The sequence below is a fragment of the Vulpes vulpes genome, chromosome 13 (genome assembly GCF_048418805.1).
Source record: "Vulpes vulpes isolate BD-2025 chromosome 13, VulVul3, whole genome shotgun sequence".
Lineage (NCBI taxonomy): Eukaryota > Metazoa > Chordata > Mammalia > Carnivora > Canidae > Vulpes > Vulpes vulpes.
In genome coordinates, this window is record NC_132792.1 from 120,909,953 (window position 1) to 120,926,079 (window position 16,127).

General features: G+C 40.9%; 1 protein-coding gene across 1 annotated transcript in view; it reads left to right on the top strand.

The window, feature by feature from the left end:
• DNAH14 (dynein axonemal heavy chain 14) overlaps positions 1–16,127 on the top strand; it is a 317,326-nt gene that overhangs the window by 113,048 nt on the left and 188,151 nt on the right. The window contains 5 exon segments of the mRNA XM_072733718.1: positions 5,966–6,070; positions 6,157–6,275; positions 7,007–7,081; positions 11,068–11,155; positions 14,052–14,305. Of these exon segments, the coding sequence (XP_072589819.1) occupies positions 5,966–6,070; positions 6,157–6,275; positions 7,007–7,081; positions 11,068–11,155; positions 14,052–14,305 (641 nt within the window).

The window sequence follows — 16,127 nt, forward strand, 5'->3', positions numbered from 1 at the left end:
CCCCTAGTTCATTTCCCAGAGTTAGGAGTCTTTATGTTCTGTCTCCCTTCCTGATATTTCCTACACGTTTCTTCTCCCTTCCCTTATATTCCCTTTCAGTATTATTTATATTCCCCAAATGAATGAGAACATATAAAGTTTGTCCTTCTCCAATTGACTTACTTCACTCAGCATAATACCCTCCAGTTCCATCCACGTTGAAGCAAATGGAGGGTATTTGTCGTTTCTAATGGCTGAGTAATATTCCACTATATACATAAATCACATCTTCTTTATCCATTCATCTTTCGATGGACACCAAGGCTCCTTCCACAGTTTGGCTATTGTGGACATTGCTGCTAGAAACATCGGGGTGCAGGTGTCCCGGCGTTTCATTGCATCTGTATCTTTGGGGTAAATCCCCAACAGTGCAATTGCTGGGTCATAGGGCAGGTCTATTTTTAACTCTTTGAGGAACCTCCACACAGTTTTCCAGAGTGGCTGCACCTTTTCACATTCCCACCAACAATGTAAGAGGCTCCCTTTTCTCTGCATCCTCTCCAACATTTGTGGTTTCCTGCCTTGTTAATTTTCCCCATTCTCACTGGTGTAAGGTGGTATCTCATTGTGGTTTTGATTTGTATTTCCCTGATGGCAAGTGATGCAGAGCATTTTCTCATGTGCATGTTGGCCATGTCCATGTCTTCCTCTGTGAGATTTCTCTTCATGTCTTTTGCCCATTTCATGATTGATTGATTGTTTCTTTGGTGTTGAGGTTAGTAAGTTCTTTATAGATCTTGGAAACTAGTCCTTTATCTGATACATCATTTGCAAATATCTTTTCCCATTCTGTAGGTTGTCTTTTAGTTTTGTTGACTGTATCCTTTGCTGTGCAAAAGCTTCTTATCTTGATGAAGTCCCAATAGTTCATTTTTGCTTTTGTTTCTTTTGCCTTCGTGGATGTATCTTGCAAGAAGTTATTGTGGCTGAGTTCAAAAAGGGTGTTGCCTGTGTTCTCCTCTAGGATTTTGATGGAATCTTGTCTCACATTTAGATCTTTCATCCATTTTGAGTTTATCCTTGTGTATGGTGAAAGAGAGTGGTGTAGTTTCATTCTTCTGCATGAGGATGTCCAATTTTCCCAGCACCATTTATTGAAGAGACTGTCTTTCTTCCAATGGATAGTCTTTCCTCCTTTATCGGATATTAGTTGACCATAAAGTTCAGGGTCCATTTCTGGGTTCTCTATTCTGTTCCATTGATCTATGTGTCTGTTTTTGTGCCAGTACCACACTGTCTTGATGACCACAGCTTTGTAGGACAACCTGAAATCTGGCATTGTGATGCCCCCAGCTATGGTTTTCTTTTTTAAAATTCCCCTGGCAAAAAAAATATAAAATAAAATAAAATAAAATAAAATAAAATAAAATAAAATAAAATAAAATAAAAAAATAAAATAAAATAAAATAAAATAAAATAAAATAAAATAAAAAAATTCCCCTGGCTATTTGGGGTCTTTTCTGATTCCACACAAATCTTAAAATAATTTGTTCTAACTCTCTGAAGAAAGTCCATGGTATTTTGATAGGGATTGCATTAAACGTGTAAATTGCCCTGGGTAACATTGACATTTTCACAATATTAATTCTTCCAATCCATGAGCATGGAATATTTTTCCATCTCTTTGTGTCTTCTCCAATTTCTTTCAGAAGTGTTCTGTAGTTTTTAGGGTATAGATCCTTTACCTCTTTGGTTAGGTTTATTCCTAGGTATCTTATGCTTTTGGGTGCAATTGTAAATGGGATTGACTCCTTAATTTCTCTTTCTTCAGTCTCATTGTTAGTGTATAGAAATGCCATTGATTTCTGGGCATTGATTTTGTATCCTGCCACGCTGCCAAATTGCCGTATGAGTTCTAGCAATCTAGCTTTTGGGTTTTCTATGTAAAGTATCGTGTCATCGGCGAAGAGGGAGAGTTTGACTTCTTCTTTGACTTTTGGCCATTTTAATTATGTATCTTGGTGTTGGACCTCCTCAGGTTGGTTTTGTTTAGGGTTCTCTGTGCCTCCTGGATCTGGATTTCTCTTTCCTTCCCCAGATTCAGGAAGTTTTCAGCTATTATTTCTTCTAATAAATGTTCTGTCCCCTCTTCTTTCTCTTCTCCTTCTGGGATCCCTGTAACACGACTGTTATTGTACTTGATGGTGTTGCTGAGTTCTCTTAACCTGTTCTCATTTTTTATTATTCTTTTTTCTTTCTCTTGTCCAGCCTGATTGCTTTTTATTAGTGTCTTCCAGGTCACTGATCTGTCCTCCTGCTTCCTCTAATCTGTTTATACTCTCTGGTGTATTTTTTAATTTCAGTTATTGAGTTCTTCATCTCTGATTGGTTCTTTTTTATGTTTTCTATCTTTGTGGAGGGTCTCACTGAGGTCTCCATCCTTTTCTCAAGTCCAGTGAATATCTTTATAACCATTACTTTATATTCTCCATTAGGCATGTTGCTTATCTTCATTTTTTTTAGGTCTCTTGCTGTGATTTTGTTCTGTTCTTTCATTTGGGACATATTCCTCTGTCTCATTCTATCTAACTCTCTATTTCTCTGTATCAGCTATGTCTCCTGCTCTTGATGGTAGTGGCCTTTTGAAGAAGAGGTCATAAGTGCCCTGCAGTGCAGTGTTCCCTGTTACTCCAAACCTGGTGCTTCAGGGGGGTCTCCTGTATGTGTTGTGTGCACCCTCCCGTTGTGCCTGGGATGTGTTTGCCTTGAGTCTCGTCTGCAATGGCTCTCTGCCTGTCGTGGGCAGGGTCTGGTCCCTGTGGTGTTAGTGGCTGCCTTGAGCTTGGGATGAGTCAGACCAGGTGTTTGCCAGAGATGAAGTAGCACCAAACTATAGGGCACTCTCCCTGTCTTGTCCCCTAGGATCTTTTGTTGGTGGGTAGACCTACAGTCAGACTGGTGTGTGGTCATCTTCCCCTCTCTCCAGGGCAGGACTCATTTTGGAGTGGGGCTGGTTGGTGGTGGGGCTGTTTGCACACTGCCAGGCTTGTGGCACTGCTTTGGATGGACTCTTGCCAAGGGCCCTTTGGAGAGTGGGTGGACCCACAACATGCATGTGAGTGGGGTGCAGTGCTAGCAAAGTCTGTGCAGGTCTGCTGTGGGAGTGGATCTGGAGCTGACCTCTGGCTGGAGGGGGCATGTCCACACTAGAGTGAGGGGGTTCTGTGAGCAAATTAGTTCCAGCCAATGTTAGAGTATCTAGGCTAAGGGAGAAAAGTGGCACCCACCAGCTACTTTGTTCCTGGAGAAGTCTCCCCCTGATTTCTGTCCCTTGTTCCTATATGCCCCAGGCACTTTTCATACTGTAGTTTCTGTGCTATATCTCTGTGGGACTGTCATGCAGTCTCTTTAACAGTGGGGATGGTCTCCTCTCTCCCTCCCAGCTCTCCCAGAGCTGAGTCAATGTTCTCAAGATTCCAGGGTTTAAGTCCTCCTGGTTTTAAGAAGTTGTAAAATTGGACCTATCTCATTTCCAAAGCCAAATGTGATGAGGATTCATTTTCCCCATGCTGGATCCTCCCACCCCAGTCTTTGCCTATGGGTCTCTCTCCTGCCAGCAGACCCCGGGTCCAGTTAGGTCCCCACCCCATCTCTACCCTTCCTCTCGTTTTCTGGGCCTCTACATTCAGCTGTGGGGTCTGTTCTCCCAGTCTACAGAATTACTTATGCTGATGTGGATGTTATCTAGGTTTACCTGGAGGACAAAGTGAGCTTGGGTCCTCCTACTCCACCATTATTCCCCAGAAGTCTTAGTTTGATGATTTTATAAATGAAGTTATCAAATCCATATATTTAAAGATTGCCAAAACATTAAAATTTCAGCTTAGACGTACATTTTTTAAATACTGGGTTTTAATATTTGAGATTCGTGGTGAATATATTCACTTCATAAACCAAGATCTCCTTCCAGGTTTTTGTATCTTTTCCTTGTTGAACACAAGTTACAGTGGTTGTGATGACCCTTCCAGATGTGGAAGGTAACTACCCACATGTGGTAGTTACAGCCTATAGAAAGTTCTCTACCTAGGAAGACCCTCTGCTACATGAATCCATGATTTGGGGCACCAGCTGGAGGGATCTGGTTAATAATAGCAAGTTTACTGAGTAAGGATTGAGATAAGCTTTCTAATTATTTTTTAGCATACCTTTGGACTATTAGTAAGCATCATTGCCAACCGGTAATTCTCCATTTATTGATGTGTTGAGCACCTGCTCTGTACCAGGCACTGCTGCCATGTGCTGGGAGTCCTCAGACAACTCCCTACTTATTATACAGAGCTCAAGATCTATTATAGGAACCAAAGTAGAGAGATACTAATGTGTGATGTATGCTATGATCATTTGGATGATATGGTCATGTGAAAGAAGAGAAATTGACCTAGCCTGCAAGAAGTGATAATTCATCTGGGTTTTGGAAGATTGTGTTGAGTTAGCCAGGTAAAAGGGTCCAGGGTGTGTGGGTAGCTGAGTGGAAAGAGCACCCTAGGCAAGGGGAGAGTATAGATATGGAACCATGAGCAAGCATGGCATGTTCTGGAGCTATAAATAAGATGGAACCTAGTTTGCAAATGGGGAAGTGGTGAAAGGTGAGATTCTCTAAGGAAGCAGGGCCAGATGAGGAAGGGCCTTGAATATCACAATGAATGTTGACCGTAGAGTAGCTACTGAAGGATTTTGAGCAGGAGGGTGAAATGATTTGATTTAGAAATGTCTCAGGACCCTAGGGTATGTGTAGATGGCGGGGGGAAGGGAAGCAGTGAGAATAGATAAACCAGTTACAAGACTAGAAATCCTGGGGGGACTAAGGTAAGACGATGGTGAGGATGAAAGAAGGTGGAGCCACAAGCTTCAGATGGGCACGTGGCCCAGGCTTGTGCCAAGATACCTGGGTTGGCCACCAACATGGAAGGGTTCACACTACAGAGAGGAAGTAGGAGGGAGAGGCTTGTGTAGAAACAACTAAGTGCCGTACATGTTGGAAATCTAATACTCATGGGACAGCCAGATGACCATCTTCAATCAGCAATTGGGGTTAGAGATCTGGGGCAAAAGGAAGTGACAGGAGCTACAGAGCATGTGTGTTATGTATGTGCCCAGCAGCCCAGGAAGAGCAGGATGGGTGGAAGGAGAGCAGCATCCCAGGCAGAATAAGGAACGGAGCCAGCTGTCAGATGTGATGCAGACATCATGCAGCATGAAGGCTGACCAGCTAGTGTCAATCTGTTAGTGATGCGGCCACACAGCAGGGCCTGGAGTGGCTGAGAGATGCGTACACAGAGACCCGGAGTTCACAGACCATCTTTTCAAGGCCTGTGACCGTGGAGAAGAGGTGGGGACCCAGACAGTAACTAGAGGAAAACAAAGCACAAGAGGGGCTTCTTGTGTATACTTTTAATGAGAGGTAAAAGGGAAGCCTGTGGCAAAGGAGAGCTTGAGAGAGGAGAAGAGTAATGAGTGACACAGGGATGGCTTGGTTGGCATGTGGGAACAGGTGTCTCTTCCTCTGGAAAAGGAGGATGAAGTTAAGACAGCATGGGTGCAGCTAAGCCTCGGGGAGGGCTGGGACCAGAGGGTGTCACCATGGGACATGGGAGGACAACTTCTCTCCTGATGACTAGGAAATGGGCAGAAAGTGAGGCTGTGGGAAGGCAGTGCTAGTGATCCAGCATACAGCAGGGTGTCTGCGTGTGTGCATTCATTGGAGGGGGAGGTTAAATTTACATTTACTTTAGTTTTGCTTTATTATAAATTATTTTAGCAACTTAAGAAAAAAATCAGCATGGACTCTTATTTTTACTAATGCAGCTACATATGCTGCAATTTAAATATCGTGTTTTTTATGTGCAAATGTAGCCCCAAATGAGGCTGTGATCGTATTATGATTAAACATACATTATGAACTGTATTTTCTTTTGGTTCTGGACAGGACTACCTTGAAATTAAAAGAATGATTTTCCCAAGATTTTACTTTCTTAGCAACGCTGAACTCCTTGATATTCTGGCTGACAGCAGAAATCCTGGGTCTCTACAGGTAATATTTTTCTCTGCTCAGGGATATTATTTCCAAACCAGGTCAGAATTGTATAGTGTTTATTGACATTTGATTCTGGTCCACAGCCTCATCTTGTGAAGTGTTTTGAAAATATAAAACAGTTATTGATTTGGAAGCAAGAAATTGGCCCTCCTGCTGTGATAATGCTCATGTCTGCCGAAGGGGAAACTCTTCTGTTGCCCAAGTATGACATATGTGTTACTAATGAAACATTCAGACACCATAAAACTTTATTATTTAAAACCTCTGCTTGGAAATGTCTGATATTTCAAGAAGTTTGCTAAGCAAACTATTTCCCCAAAGATAATGTACTTATGCAGAATTTTACCTTTTCATGTCTGTATTTATTGGTATTATCCTAGGTGCCAGCATAGGGGTTTTATTATAGGAACTTATTAGGAAGAAAATTTGCTATTTGCTTGATGTTGTTCATGCTGCTCCCTATGCTGCCTCCCTGGCCCCTGGCCCCAGGCCCCCGCTCATCAGCTGATTCCCTCCAGCCTTTGACATGTGGCTCCTATTGGGAGTTGATTTAAAAAATGCTGTGCCCAAGTGTTTCCATCCACTAAAGTCCCTAACCCCACCCTGACCTAGGATGGCTGTTTAAAAGAGCCAGCGAGGAATACAAAAATGCTCTGTAATATAATTTATCTACTTTGTCAGTTCATGTTTTAGTGGAACCTCTTAATTTTGTAAGTCAATGGTTTCAGTGTCATAGTTCCATAAAGTTAGGTGATAAGTTGTCTCCGTAGCTTTCCAAATTAAGATCTAGAAAAAACACAATTGTAGAATTATGATCCTTTGGCCTGTGAATGTTATAAGTATAGAAAAGTTAGTCTACAGCCTTATCAAAGGAATGAAGAAACATGGATAAAAAGAATTATTTGCGATTTTTTTTTTTGGAAAAAATTACAGGAAAATTCGTGTAAGAAGTGCTGTGGAACAGTGGTTGATAAATGTAGAGAAAAGCATGTTTGATGTACTGAAAAAGTAAGTACAATTTTTAAAAGATTTTATTTATTTGAGAGAGAGAGAGAGAGCGCATGAGCAGGGAAGAGGGAGAGGGAGAAGCTGAGAGCCTGATGCGGGACTCAATCCCAGGAGCCCAAGATCATGACCTGAGCCAGACACTTAACTGACTGAACCACCTAGGTGTCCCTGTGAGTACAATTTTTAATTCTAAGATTGCATTATATATATTTAACCTTGGCTTATTACCTACTAATCTTATTGGAAAGGATCTGTAGAAATGTAGAGTGAAGTCTTTTATGAAATGGGCTTTGATAGAACATGACAGCACATGGCTGGATGGAAAATCACTTTTTCAGCGTGAATGTCAGTTTGAGAGCATGATCCTGGACTGCATCCAGGTGTTTTTTTGTGTGCTTTCAGCCTAGTCAGTTTTCCAAAGACCCCATGCCCTGAAGGCTCAGCTGTAGCCCATCCCAGTTCTGCTTCCTCACATTGTTTGCTTGGTTCCATCTTTGTGATGTTCTCCTTTTTACGTTCCAGTTGGTTTAGAGCGAAGAAAGAGCCCCAGAGCATGAATTTTTAAATGACTTCGACTCGAGCTGCCTTGTACATTTCTAATTCCTTGTGGTTGGTTATATTTGTTGGTCTTAAAGTTTTTATATATTTGTATTAATTAATATGATCCTGAATGCCAACACGAGACTCCTAGAGCAGAGCAGATCATAACCACAACAGCTTTCTTGGCTGTAGTCCTTCCCCAGGTGATGTGATCAGAGCCAGGTGCCGTCTCCCATGAGGGCAGGAGCTTCTGCAGGCACTCAAGAGACGGATGTTCACTTGTCACCCCAGGACCATCTTATCAGCTGCTAATCATGATAGTTCTTTCTCTTTACAGTTCTTTTGAAATGTCTCTTCCTTTTCATGTTACTTAGGATGACAAATTTGGTACAATGTTGAAAAGTACACATGACAATCACCATCCTTCTTTTGTTCCTCATTTTACTGGGAACATTTCTAATGTTTCACTGTTTGTTATGATGCTAGGATTTCTGGAACATACCCCTCCTCAAAATAAAGAGTTTTATTCTCTAACTTGTTTGCAAAGTTTTTAACAATTGAAGGGTATTTAATTAGTTCAAAAGTTTTTTAATGAATATATCAAGAAACCTAAATACCCCTTTGCCTGAAATTTGCCATGAATGACAACCACAAATGTCCTTATGTTGAACTTTCCTTCATTTTCCTCTTCATATTTTGGTCCACTTAGTTTATTTTCTGGAAAATTGTATTAAACATTTCCTCCTTTTCTGTGGGTTTGTCCTTATCCTCTTTTTGTTTCTAGCATTTATTTCTAATAAATAACTGCATTACCACCCATGTTAGCTCCCTGAACCTTGCCCACAGCCCTGCAAAAAGTCCCTTCATTAAACTCTCTAGGCACCCTTCACATGTGCTGCTGCATGCATGCCTCCCATCCTCTGTCCACCCTCGAATCAGCAGGCTTTGGGTCTGGGGGTTTTTACTTCCTGTTGCTGCACTGAGTTTCTTCATATCTTTTGGGGCAGCCATGCCAAAGTCAGAGACATTTCCTTTGTTCTAGTGAATACTCTTAAAATGTGAATGCACATTGTGAAACATACTTTCATCAAAGCTTATGGTAAATATCTCCGATTTGTCCCCAACAAGCATGGTCACTTCATACTGCCCTCCCATCACCTCCTCCATATTGTAATCATGCAGGATTTTATTCCAGTTGCATTAATTTCTATATCATCAAATGTCACAAGACATGGCAGCATTTAGTCTCACCAGAAAGTGTTCATATTCCTCTGTTACACTCCCCACTGGTTGATCTCTGATCTCAGAAAGCTTTAGCCAGGGGTTAGCATCCGTGAAGGAGCAGTCTGTCACTGCGTCAGCTTTGTTCATGTTTCTACCGGTCATTTTTGGTTGTCCATTCGTGTTCAGACTGGTGAGTGTCCCTCTCCCTCTCTAAGCAAGTGCTGGTATGTAATTACAGTAGCCTGCCTGCATAGCTACAGGTGACAGGATGGACACATGGCCCAGGATGTGAGTGGTTTAGCTCCCAGCATATGGAGATTCCTTTCCATTTCTCCTGGGAACTACAAGATACCCTTGTCACCTCCCTGGTGTGTGAGTTCCAGTGTCATTTCAGGTACTCCGCATCTTGGAGAAAAATGACATTGTCAGCGCCTCGATTCCTGTCTTCCCCTTACTCCCTTCCTGTCCTGCCATGTTTGAAGATGTGTGGTGTGATTGCAGGCCCTCCTCTGTTTCTCTCTGCAGCCTCATCGCCCTTGGAGATGGCTATTCATTGCGGCCATTGGCAGCTGGGGTGTGGGGAAGGTAGAGGCCGCCACTGGTCCTGCTTAGAGAGTTCTCATTCCCTGCAGAGCCACCCTGATCTCTCTTGTGTTTGTCCAACTTGGCAGTGGTGTTCTCCCATTTCTCTGCTCATTTCTGTAACTCAGTCCCAATTTGCTTTCTGCCTGCTAGAGCCTTTTCAAGTTGATGCCCTGGGGCACACTTTCTTGTGTTCCAGTGTTTTGTGTGTGTACATATGTGTATATGTACAATATATATAATATATACTATTAACATATTATCTGTCACTTGAAGGAATATGGCTCACAATGAAGACAGGATTGTTACATCAAAAATCTTGATCCACTCTCTCCCAAGAGGCTGTAAAAAATCAGAATAAATATTTCTAAAACCCTGAAGGAAATTAAATAAAGAAATTATAATGTGCTGTGTGTCTGTGTGTGTTTATATATAAATGGGGGTACCATGTCAAAATAAGAGTAAGGTCTTTTTTTGTCAAAAGAGAAATGGAACTACATGTTTTTTGAGAGATAAAGCAATGCTACAAAAGGTGCAAATAAAAGCAGTAAAGACAGGTCATGGAGTAGCAAACAAAAAGAAAACAAAGACATTAAAATAAAAGGTCATTTTAATAAGAGCTACATTTGTATCTCAACAATATCACTGACATCGTTTTAAAATATATAAAAGTCATTATAAATCTATTTCTCCTCAGTGGCAGTGATAATAAGAAAATAATAAAAACAGAAACCATTTGCAATTACAGCAAAAATTAGAAGAATCAATATTTATTTTAAAAATAAACTAAATTCTAGATTAAGATTGATAAGTAAAGAAACTGTCACAGTAGTAGAAGAAAAGTAAAGTTTAATGTTGAAAATTTGTGACACATGGGATCAGTGATCAGTTTGACTATATAGAAACTAAAAATTTCTAAGTGGCAAAAAACCCACTGTAACAATATGAAAACCTATTTTGTTGGCACAAATTAACTTGATCTTAAATAAAATTTCTGCATATTTTTCATGAATCCTATTTTTACCTTATGATTAATTTTTATTTTATTTTTTAAAGATTTATTTATTTATGATAGAGAGAGAGAGAGAGAGAGAAGCAGAGACACAGGAAGAGGGAGAAGCAGGCTCCATGCCAGGAGCCCGATGCGGAAATCGATCCCGGGACTCCAGGATCGTGGCCTGGGCCAAAGGCAGGCGCTAAACTGCTGAGCCACCCAGGGATCCCCTATGATTAATTTTTAAAGCTAAATGCAGGGCTTTACTGCTAAAGTTCATTTAATGGTTTCAGCCCAGTACTCATCTTGTAGAAATTATCTTAAATACTGATTTTGTAGTTGATAGTAATAGATATTCAAAGCTAATATGGCCATCTCCCCCTTCCAGTTTCACCACCCCAGAAACTCAATGGCCCCATTGGAAGAGTACAGGTGATATTAAAGGGAAGTTTAAGTAATCTGCATTATGCATGAATTCAGGCTCTGTTAAGTCTAGCATTTGGTCCCATACGTACACCTAAATCAGAATTAAAGAACCAGAGATCCTAAAGGAAAATACCCACCCCCACATGATCTTGTCATGCTGGATCATTAAATGGCCACTATGATTACATGTAATAATAGAAATAAAATGTTCTATTTATAGATTTGTAAGTCAAGGGGTTGAAGACTGGAGCTGCCAAACTTTTTCCGAGTGGGTGGTGTCTCATCCAGGACAAGTGGTCCTCACAGTGGTGAGTTAATTTATGGTCATACTGCCAAGAAAGCAAAGATTTAGAAGTAAACCACTCTGAAGGGTACTAATTATGTGTCACTTTGAAATGCATCAAAAAACAATATAGATGGATGGATATATGGACAGATGTGATAAAGTAAATATAGCAAAAATTAGTTGGAATATAGGTGGTGGGCATATGGGCATTTGTTTTATAATTCAACATTTTTATGGTTTTAAAATTTCTTCATGATGTTGAATGAAAAGAATCATAAATTATTTTCTCAGGGATGTTCCCCTATGGCACTGTATTTGTTTCTACTGCTGTCATTACAAAGTTACCACGAACTTAGTTGCTTAAAACAGCACGTTCATCGTCTTGCAGGTGTGTCCGATGAAGGCCTCACTGGTGTCACTAGCTAAAATCGAGGTGTTGGCAAGGCTGCATTCCTTCCCAGAGGCTCAGGGGAGAATCCCTTTCCTTATCTTTCCCAGCCTCTAGAGGCCACTGGCATGTCTTGGCTGGTGGCCCCTTCCTTCATTTTCAAAGCCAGCCCTGTTGGCACTTGTCTGACTATTCTACATTAATCAAACTTCCCTCTACTCACAGCAGAAAAAGTTCTCCAGTTTTAAGGGTACCTACGATCATATTGGCCCCGCTCAGATAATCCCAAATAATCTCTCCATCTGAAGGTCTTGATTTAGTCACAGCTGCAAAGTCCCTCTGCCATCTAGTATGACTTGGTCACAGGTTCTGGAGAGTAGCATATGGGTGTCTTTCAGGGAGCCTTCACGCTGCTGATTGTTGCTTTTGTGGACCTCAAAGGAGAAAGAGAAATGAGGTATGTGTGATAGCAAGAAAACCAGGGCACATGGTTCTTTTGAGAAGAAGAACTTATAAAGTGGTGATTGAAGTCAAGATAGTAGAGAATTCCCCAATGTATATAGAATAGAGAAGTACAAAGAAAGACCCCAGAGGACATCTACATTTAAGGAGAAGATGAAGGAAGGGGCTCCGTGAAGGGATCCAAAGAAGAGGCATCATGGAGCTAAGGGAGGAGAGATGGAACTGGATTAACTTTTCTCTAGAGCAAGTGAGCAGTCAGCATTTTAAAATGCTCTAGAGAGATCTGAAAACTCCATTATGTATGTCGGTGATGAGAATCCCCATGAACCTTGGGGACGGAGGTTCCCCTGCAGTGATGGAGGAAGAAGCCCCAGCTCCATGAGTTACCTTTACCAAGTGTTTGTAAAACAGACTTGACTTTATTAAATTCTCTAGTAAATTTAAAAATAACATCACATCTGTTTACTGTGCCTTGCCCTACCACAACTGTCAAGTCTCTGTTAAAATAAACTAGGATTATGGACACAAATGATGATGTCCTTTGTCTCTTGTCTCCTTTGTTATCCACTTGGCTGAATATTGATAAAATGTTTGAAGAGCCTGAGCTGAGGACTGGGGTAAGCTATTGTCTGCAAAGGCAGCAAAAGGATAATGAATCATTGTGGACATTTCTGTGATTTACCAGGCACATACTCAGATCTGCTCTATGAAGAAGAGATCATCCCAGATCCCTGGTTCTCCAGAATCCCTGGTTCTCTAACAATAAGAAGCACTCTGTCGTGTCTCCAGAAGTACTTCATTATAGGCTTGAACTTACATCATTGAACAGACTTTGCCAAAATTTCTCCTTTCTGCCCTGCCTACTGCTAATTTCCCATCCCGGCGTACAATTGACAATTACCCTTTCTCCTGCACTTCTGCATATGGACTAGGAGCCTTCTCCCAGCAGACATCTGTGGGGGAGTAGGGATGATACCTGGCCCGTATGTTTGGCCACTGAAAGCATTTCAGTGTGGATTTATCCAGGCTAGAGCAACTTCCAGCTGTCTAAGGAAAGAAAGATCTGGTTTGCAGCCCACCTCACTAGAACTCACACTGACGCAGCCTAGTGAGGGGACTCTTCCCCTTGGATGCTCTCTCCGGAGACTGAATCCTGAATAAATGCCTCAATCATAGCAGTGCAATGGCGCTTGACTGGACTCCTCTGTGATGTGGCCTTGGTTCCTGCCCACTTCCCAAGCCATGGTCTCCAGCCTCCTGTTGATCTGCCACATCTTTTAAGAAAGTCAGAGTTAGTTTCTGTTGCATGCGGCCAAAACACTGATGCATCAGGTTTCACATCCTCTACCCTTTTACCTCGTTCTAGAAAAAGGTCCCATCGCTATGCCTCTTATTCCAAAATTATTCTATGCTAATTATTCCAGAATGTATTTCTTTATAGCCTTACTTACATGTTTCTTAGGCACTTCAAATTCATTAAGTCCCCAAACACATTCACTGTGCCCCTTCCCCTCCAGCATGCTCTTCTTCAGTAGCTACTATCCTCGCGACTGAAATCACGGTTCACCCAGTTACGGGCCAGAAACTTGCAAGCCTCTGGACATATTCCCCTTCACTGACTGCCAATGTGACATTAAACCATGGGCCTTCTGGCATACATGGAGAGAGTGAGCATCAAAAGGTGGATCAAGTAACAGAAGTCATATAGAGTTCCTGAAAAATTATGATTACAGACAACATATTCTAGGAAAAGTATTTCTGGGGTCAGCTGAGCACACAGTCCTAATTTCATGCTGGAGTTTTTTTTCCATTATTACTGTCCCAAGTTATGAGTCTTGTGATGATAGCTAAGAATATAAGATTTCTAAAGTAGAAATATTGGGGGTGAATATATTTCAATTTACTAAAAAATTAAGGCCACATTAGCTTAATAAAATTCAGTGTCTGACTCTCAAATGCATTCAAATGTGTAAGCTCTCTTTCACATACACTCACACACACATATCATGAAAACACCTGATTTAATTTATAGTTGATTCTTCAGTTCTCATCTTTATATCTTTTTCAGAGCCAGATCATGTTTTATAATGATTGCATCAAAAGTTTTGTGAGTTCTCATTCAAGAGCAGAGTTGGAAAAAGTTCATGCTGGTATGATTGGTCACCTAGAGGAGACTGCAGCACTGGTGGTGCTGGATACTAGTAACACTCGCACAAAAGCTGTACTGACAGCACTGCTTACGCTTTGCGTTCACTGCCGAGACATAGCAAGAGATTTACTGCTGAAAGGTGTCTCCAGTGTGGGGGATTTTGAGTGGACAAGGTAAGTAGATCTCAATTATAGCTCCACCAGAAATAACTCCTCACATAGCTTCCTCTTGATAAATTTATTCTCCACCTCCAATTATGTGAAACTCACGTTTCAATTTTCTGGGATTTATAGACATTCTGGGCAAACGGTGTCAGTTTGAGTACCCTGTGCCTGTGTTTTCTTTTCCACTGTGCTCCCTTCATTGTAACTTCCTTCTGTATCACATTCCTGAGTGGGCCTCACTTCTCACCATTCAGCCAGGCTGCAGCATCCAGTGTGTAGTGAGAGCAGCTCCCCCTAGGCCACCATTCTCCTTCTTCCCTGGGTGTAGTCCATTCTGGAACTCACTAAGCTGGGAAACAAAACTGAAAACGTTTGTGGCCAGTTGTCCACCTCAGAGCCCCATTCTTCTCCCAGGAATCTGGTATATATATATATATATATATATATATATATATATATATATATATTCATAAATACATATTTCATACATGAAACACCACACAGCCACTGACCTTGGGGAGAAGAGGAGAGCACACTAAGATTCGTACAAGAAATGTGAAGCTTTAAACTTCTGAGTTACTTTTTCCTAAAGATGCCTCTGTTCATGGAAAAATTAACTGTCCTGCCTATATAAGGTCTTTGATTCTCAAGAAAGTGAATTTTTAAGAAATTCTGCTATCGTATAAATTTCCTTATTTTAGATGTGACAACTTCCTTTAAACTCTAGAGAAGATGGAGCAGAGAGGCTGATGTATTTAACTAACACCATTTGAGTATATTTTACCAGAATACTTCATATTTGATATGTATTTCCATGTCCATTTTACTGCAGAAGTATAACTATACCATTTTTAATTGCCAAAGAAATATGCCATCTGGATGAATCATCACCCAAAAGTTCAATATGTCATTATTACTTTCTAGTAACTCTTTTTTAAAGTGAAAATGAAAGGTGGAAGAGCCTATATAGAAAAGTAAAGAGGAGAAGACATGACTCTAATAAATTCTGTGAGCATCTATGATTCTAGGGCTAAAGTATGCTAGAGTCCCCCAAGACCTCATAGGGAACTCACAGGACACTGCAAAACATGTTAACCTTTTGAGGGGCTCTGAGGGATATGCATCATATGTCAGACACCAAGCAAACTGGTAGCTCAAAGTAGTTGACAGATGGGGTGCCTGGGGCAGGAAATGTGGATAATGGATAAAGGAGGTCAAAGATACCAACTTCCAGTTATGAGATAAGTTCTGGGGATGTAATGGATAGCGTGGCAACTATAATTAATAATACTTCATTGTATACTTGAAGGGTACTAAAACAGTAGATCTTAAATGTTCTCACAAGAAAAATAAATTCATAAGTATGTGAATGATGGATGTTACCTAAATATATTGTGATCATTTCACAACAGGTGTATATATCATCATCATGTTGTATGTACACCTTAAACTAACACAAAGGTATGGGTCAATATCTAGGGGAAGGAATGCACACTATAAAGCTCCAGCTGGGTCACAAGTTTTGCTCATAGCCTTACAGAGAAGAAAATTTATGGTGAGCCACGCGATGCACAGGGTTCATAAAATAAATACCACTATTTTGTTTGATATTAAGAACAACTAGCATTTCTCTCAGCTCTCCTTGTAGTAAGGATCCTGGTTATAATGAACAATGTAAACCATAATAAATTTCATAGGGATGATTCTGGTATAAATCCTCTATTTGTGTGGCATATGTCACAGCAGAGCAGCAGGATTCAGCCAGACTGCTTTCCTCACAGGGAAAGTGCTCACATGCTTGTGGTATTTGGAGTTGTGAAGTTTCACTGAT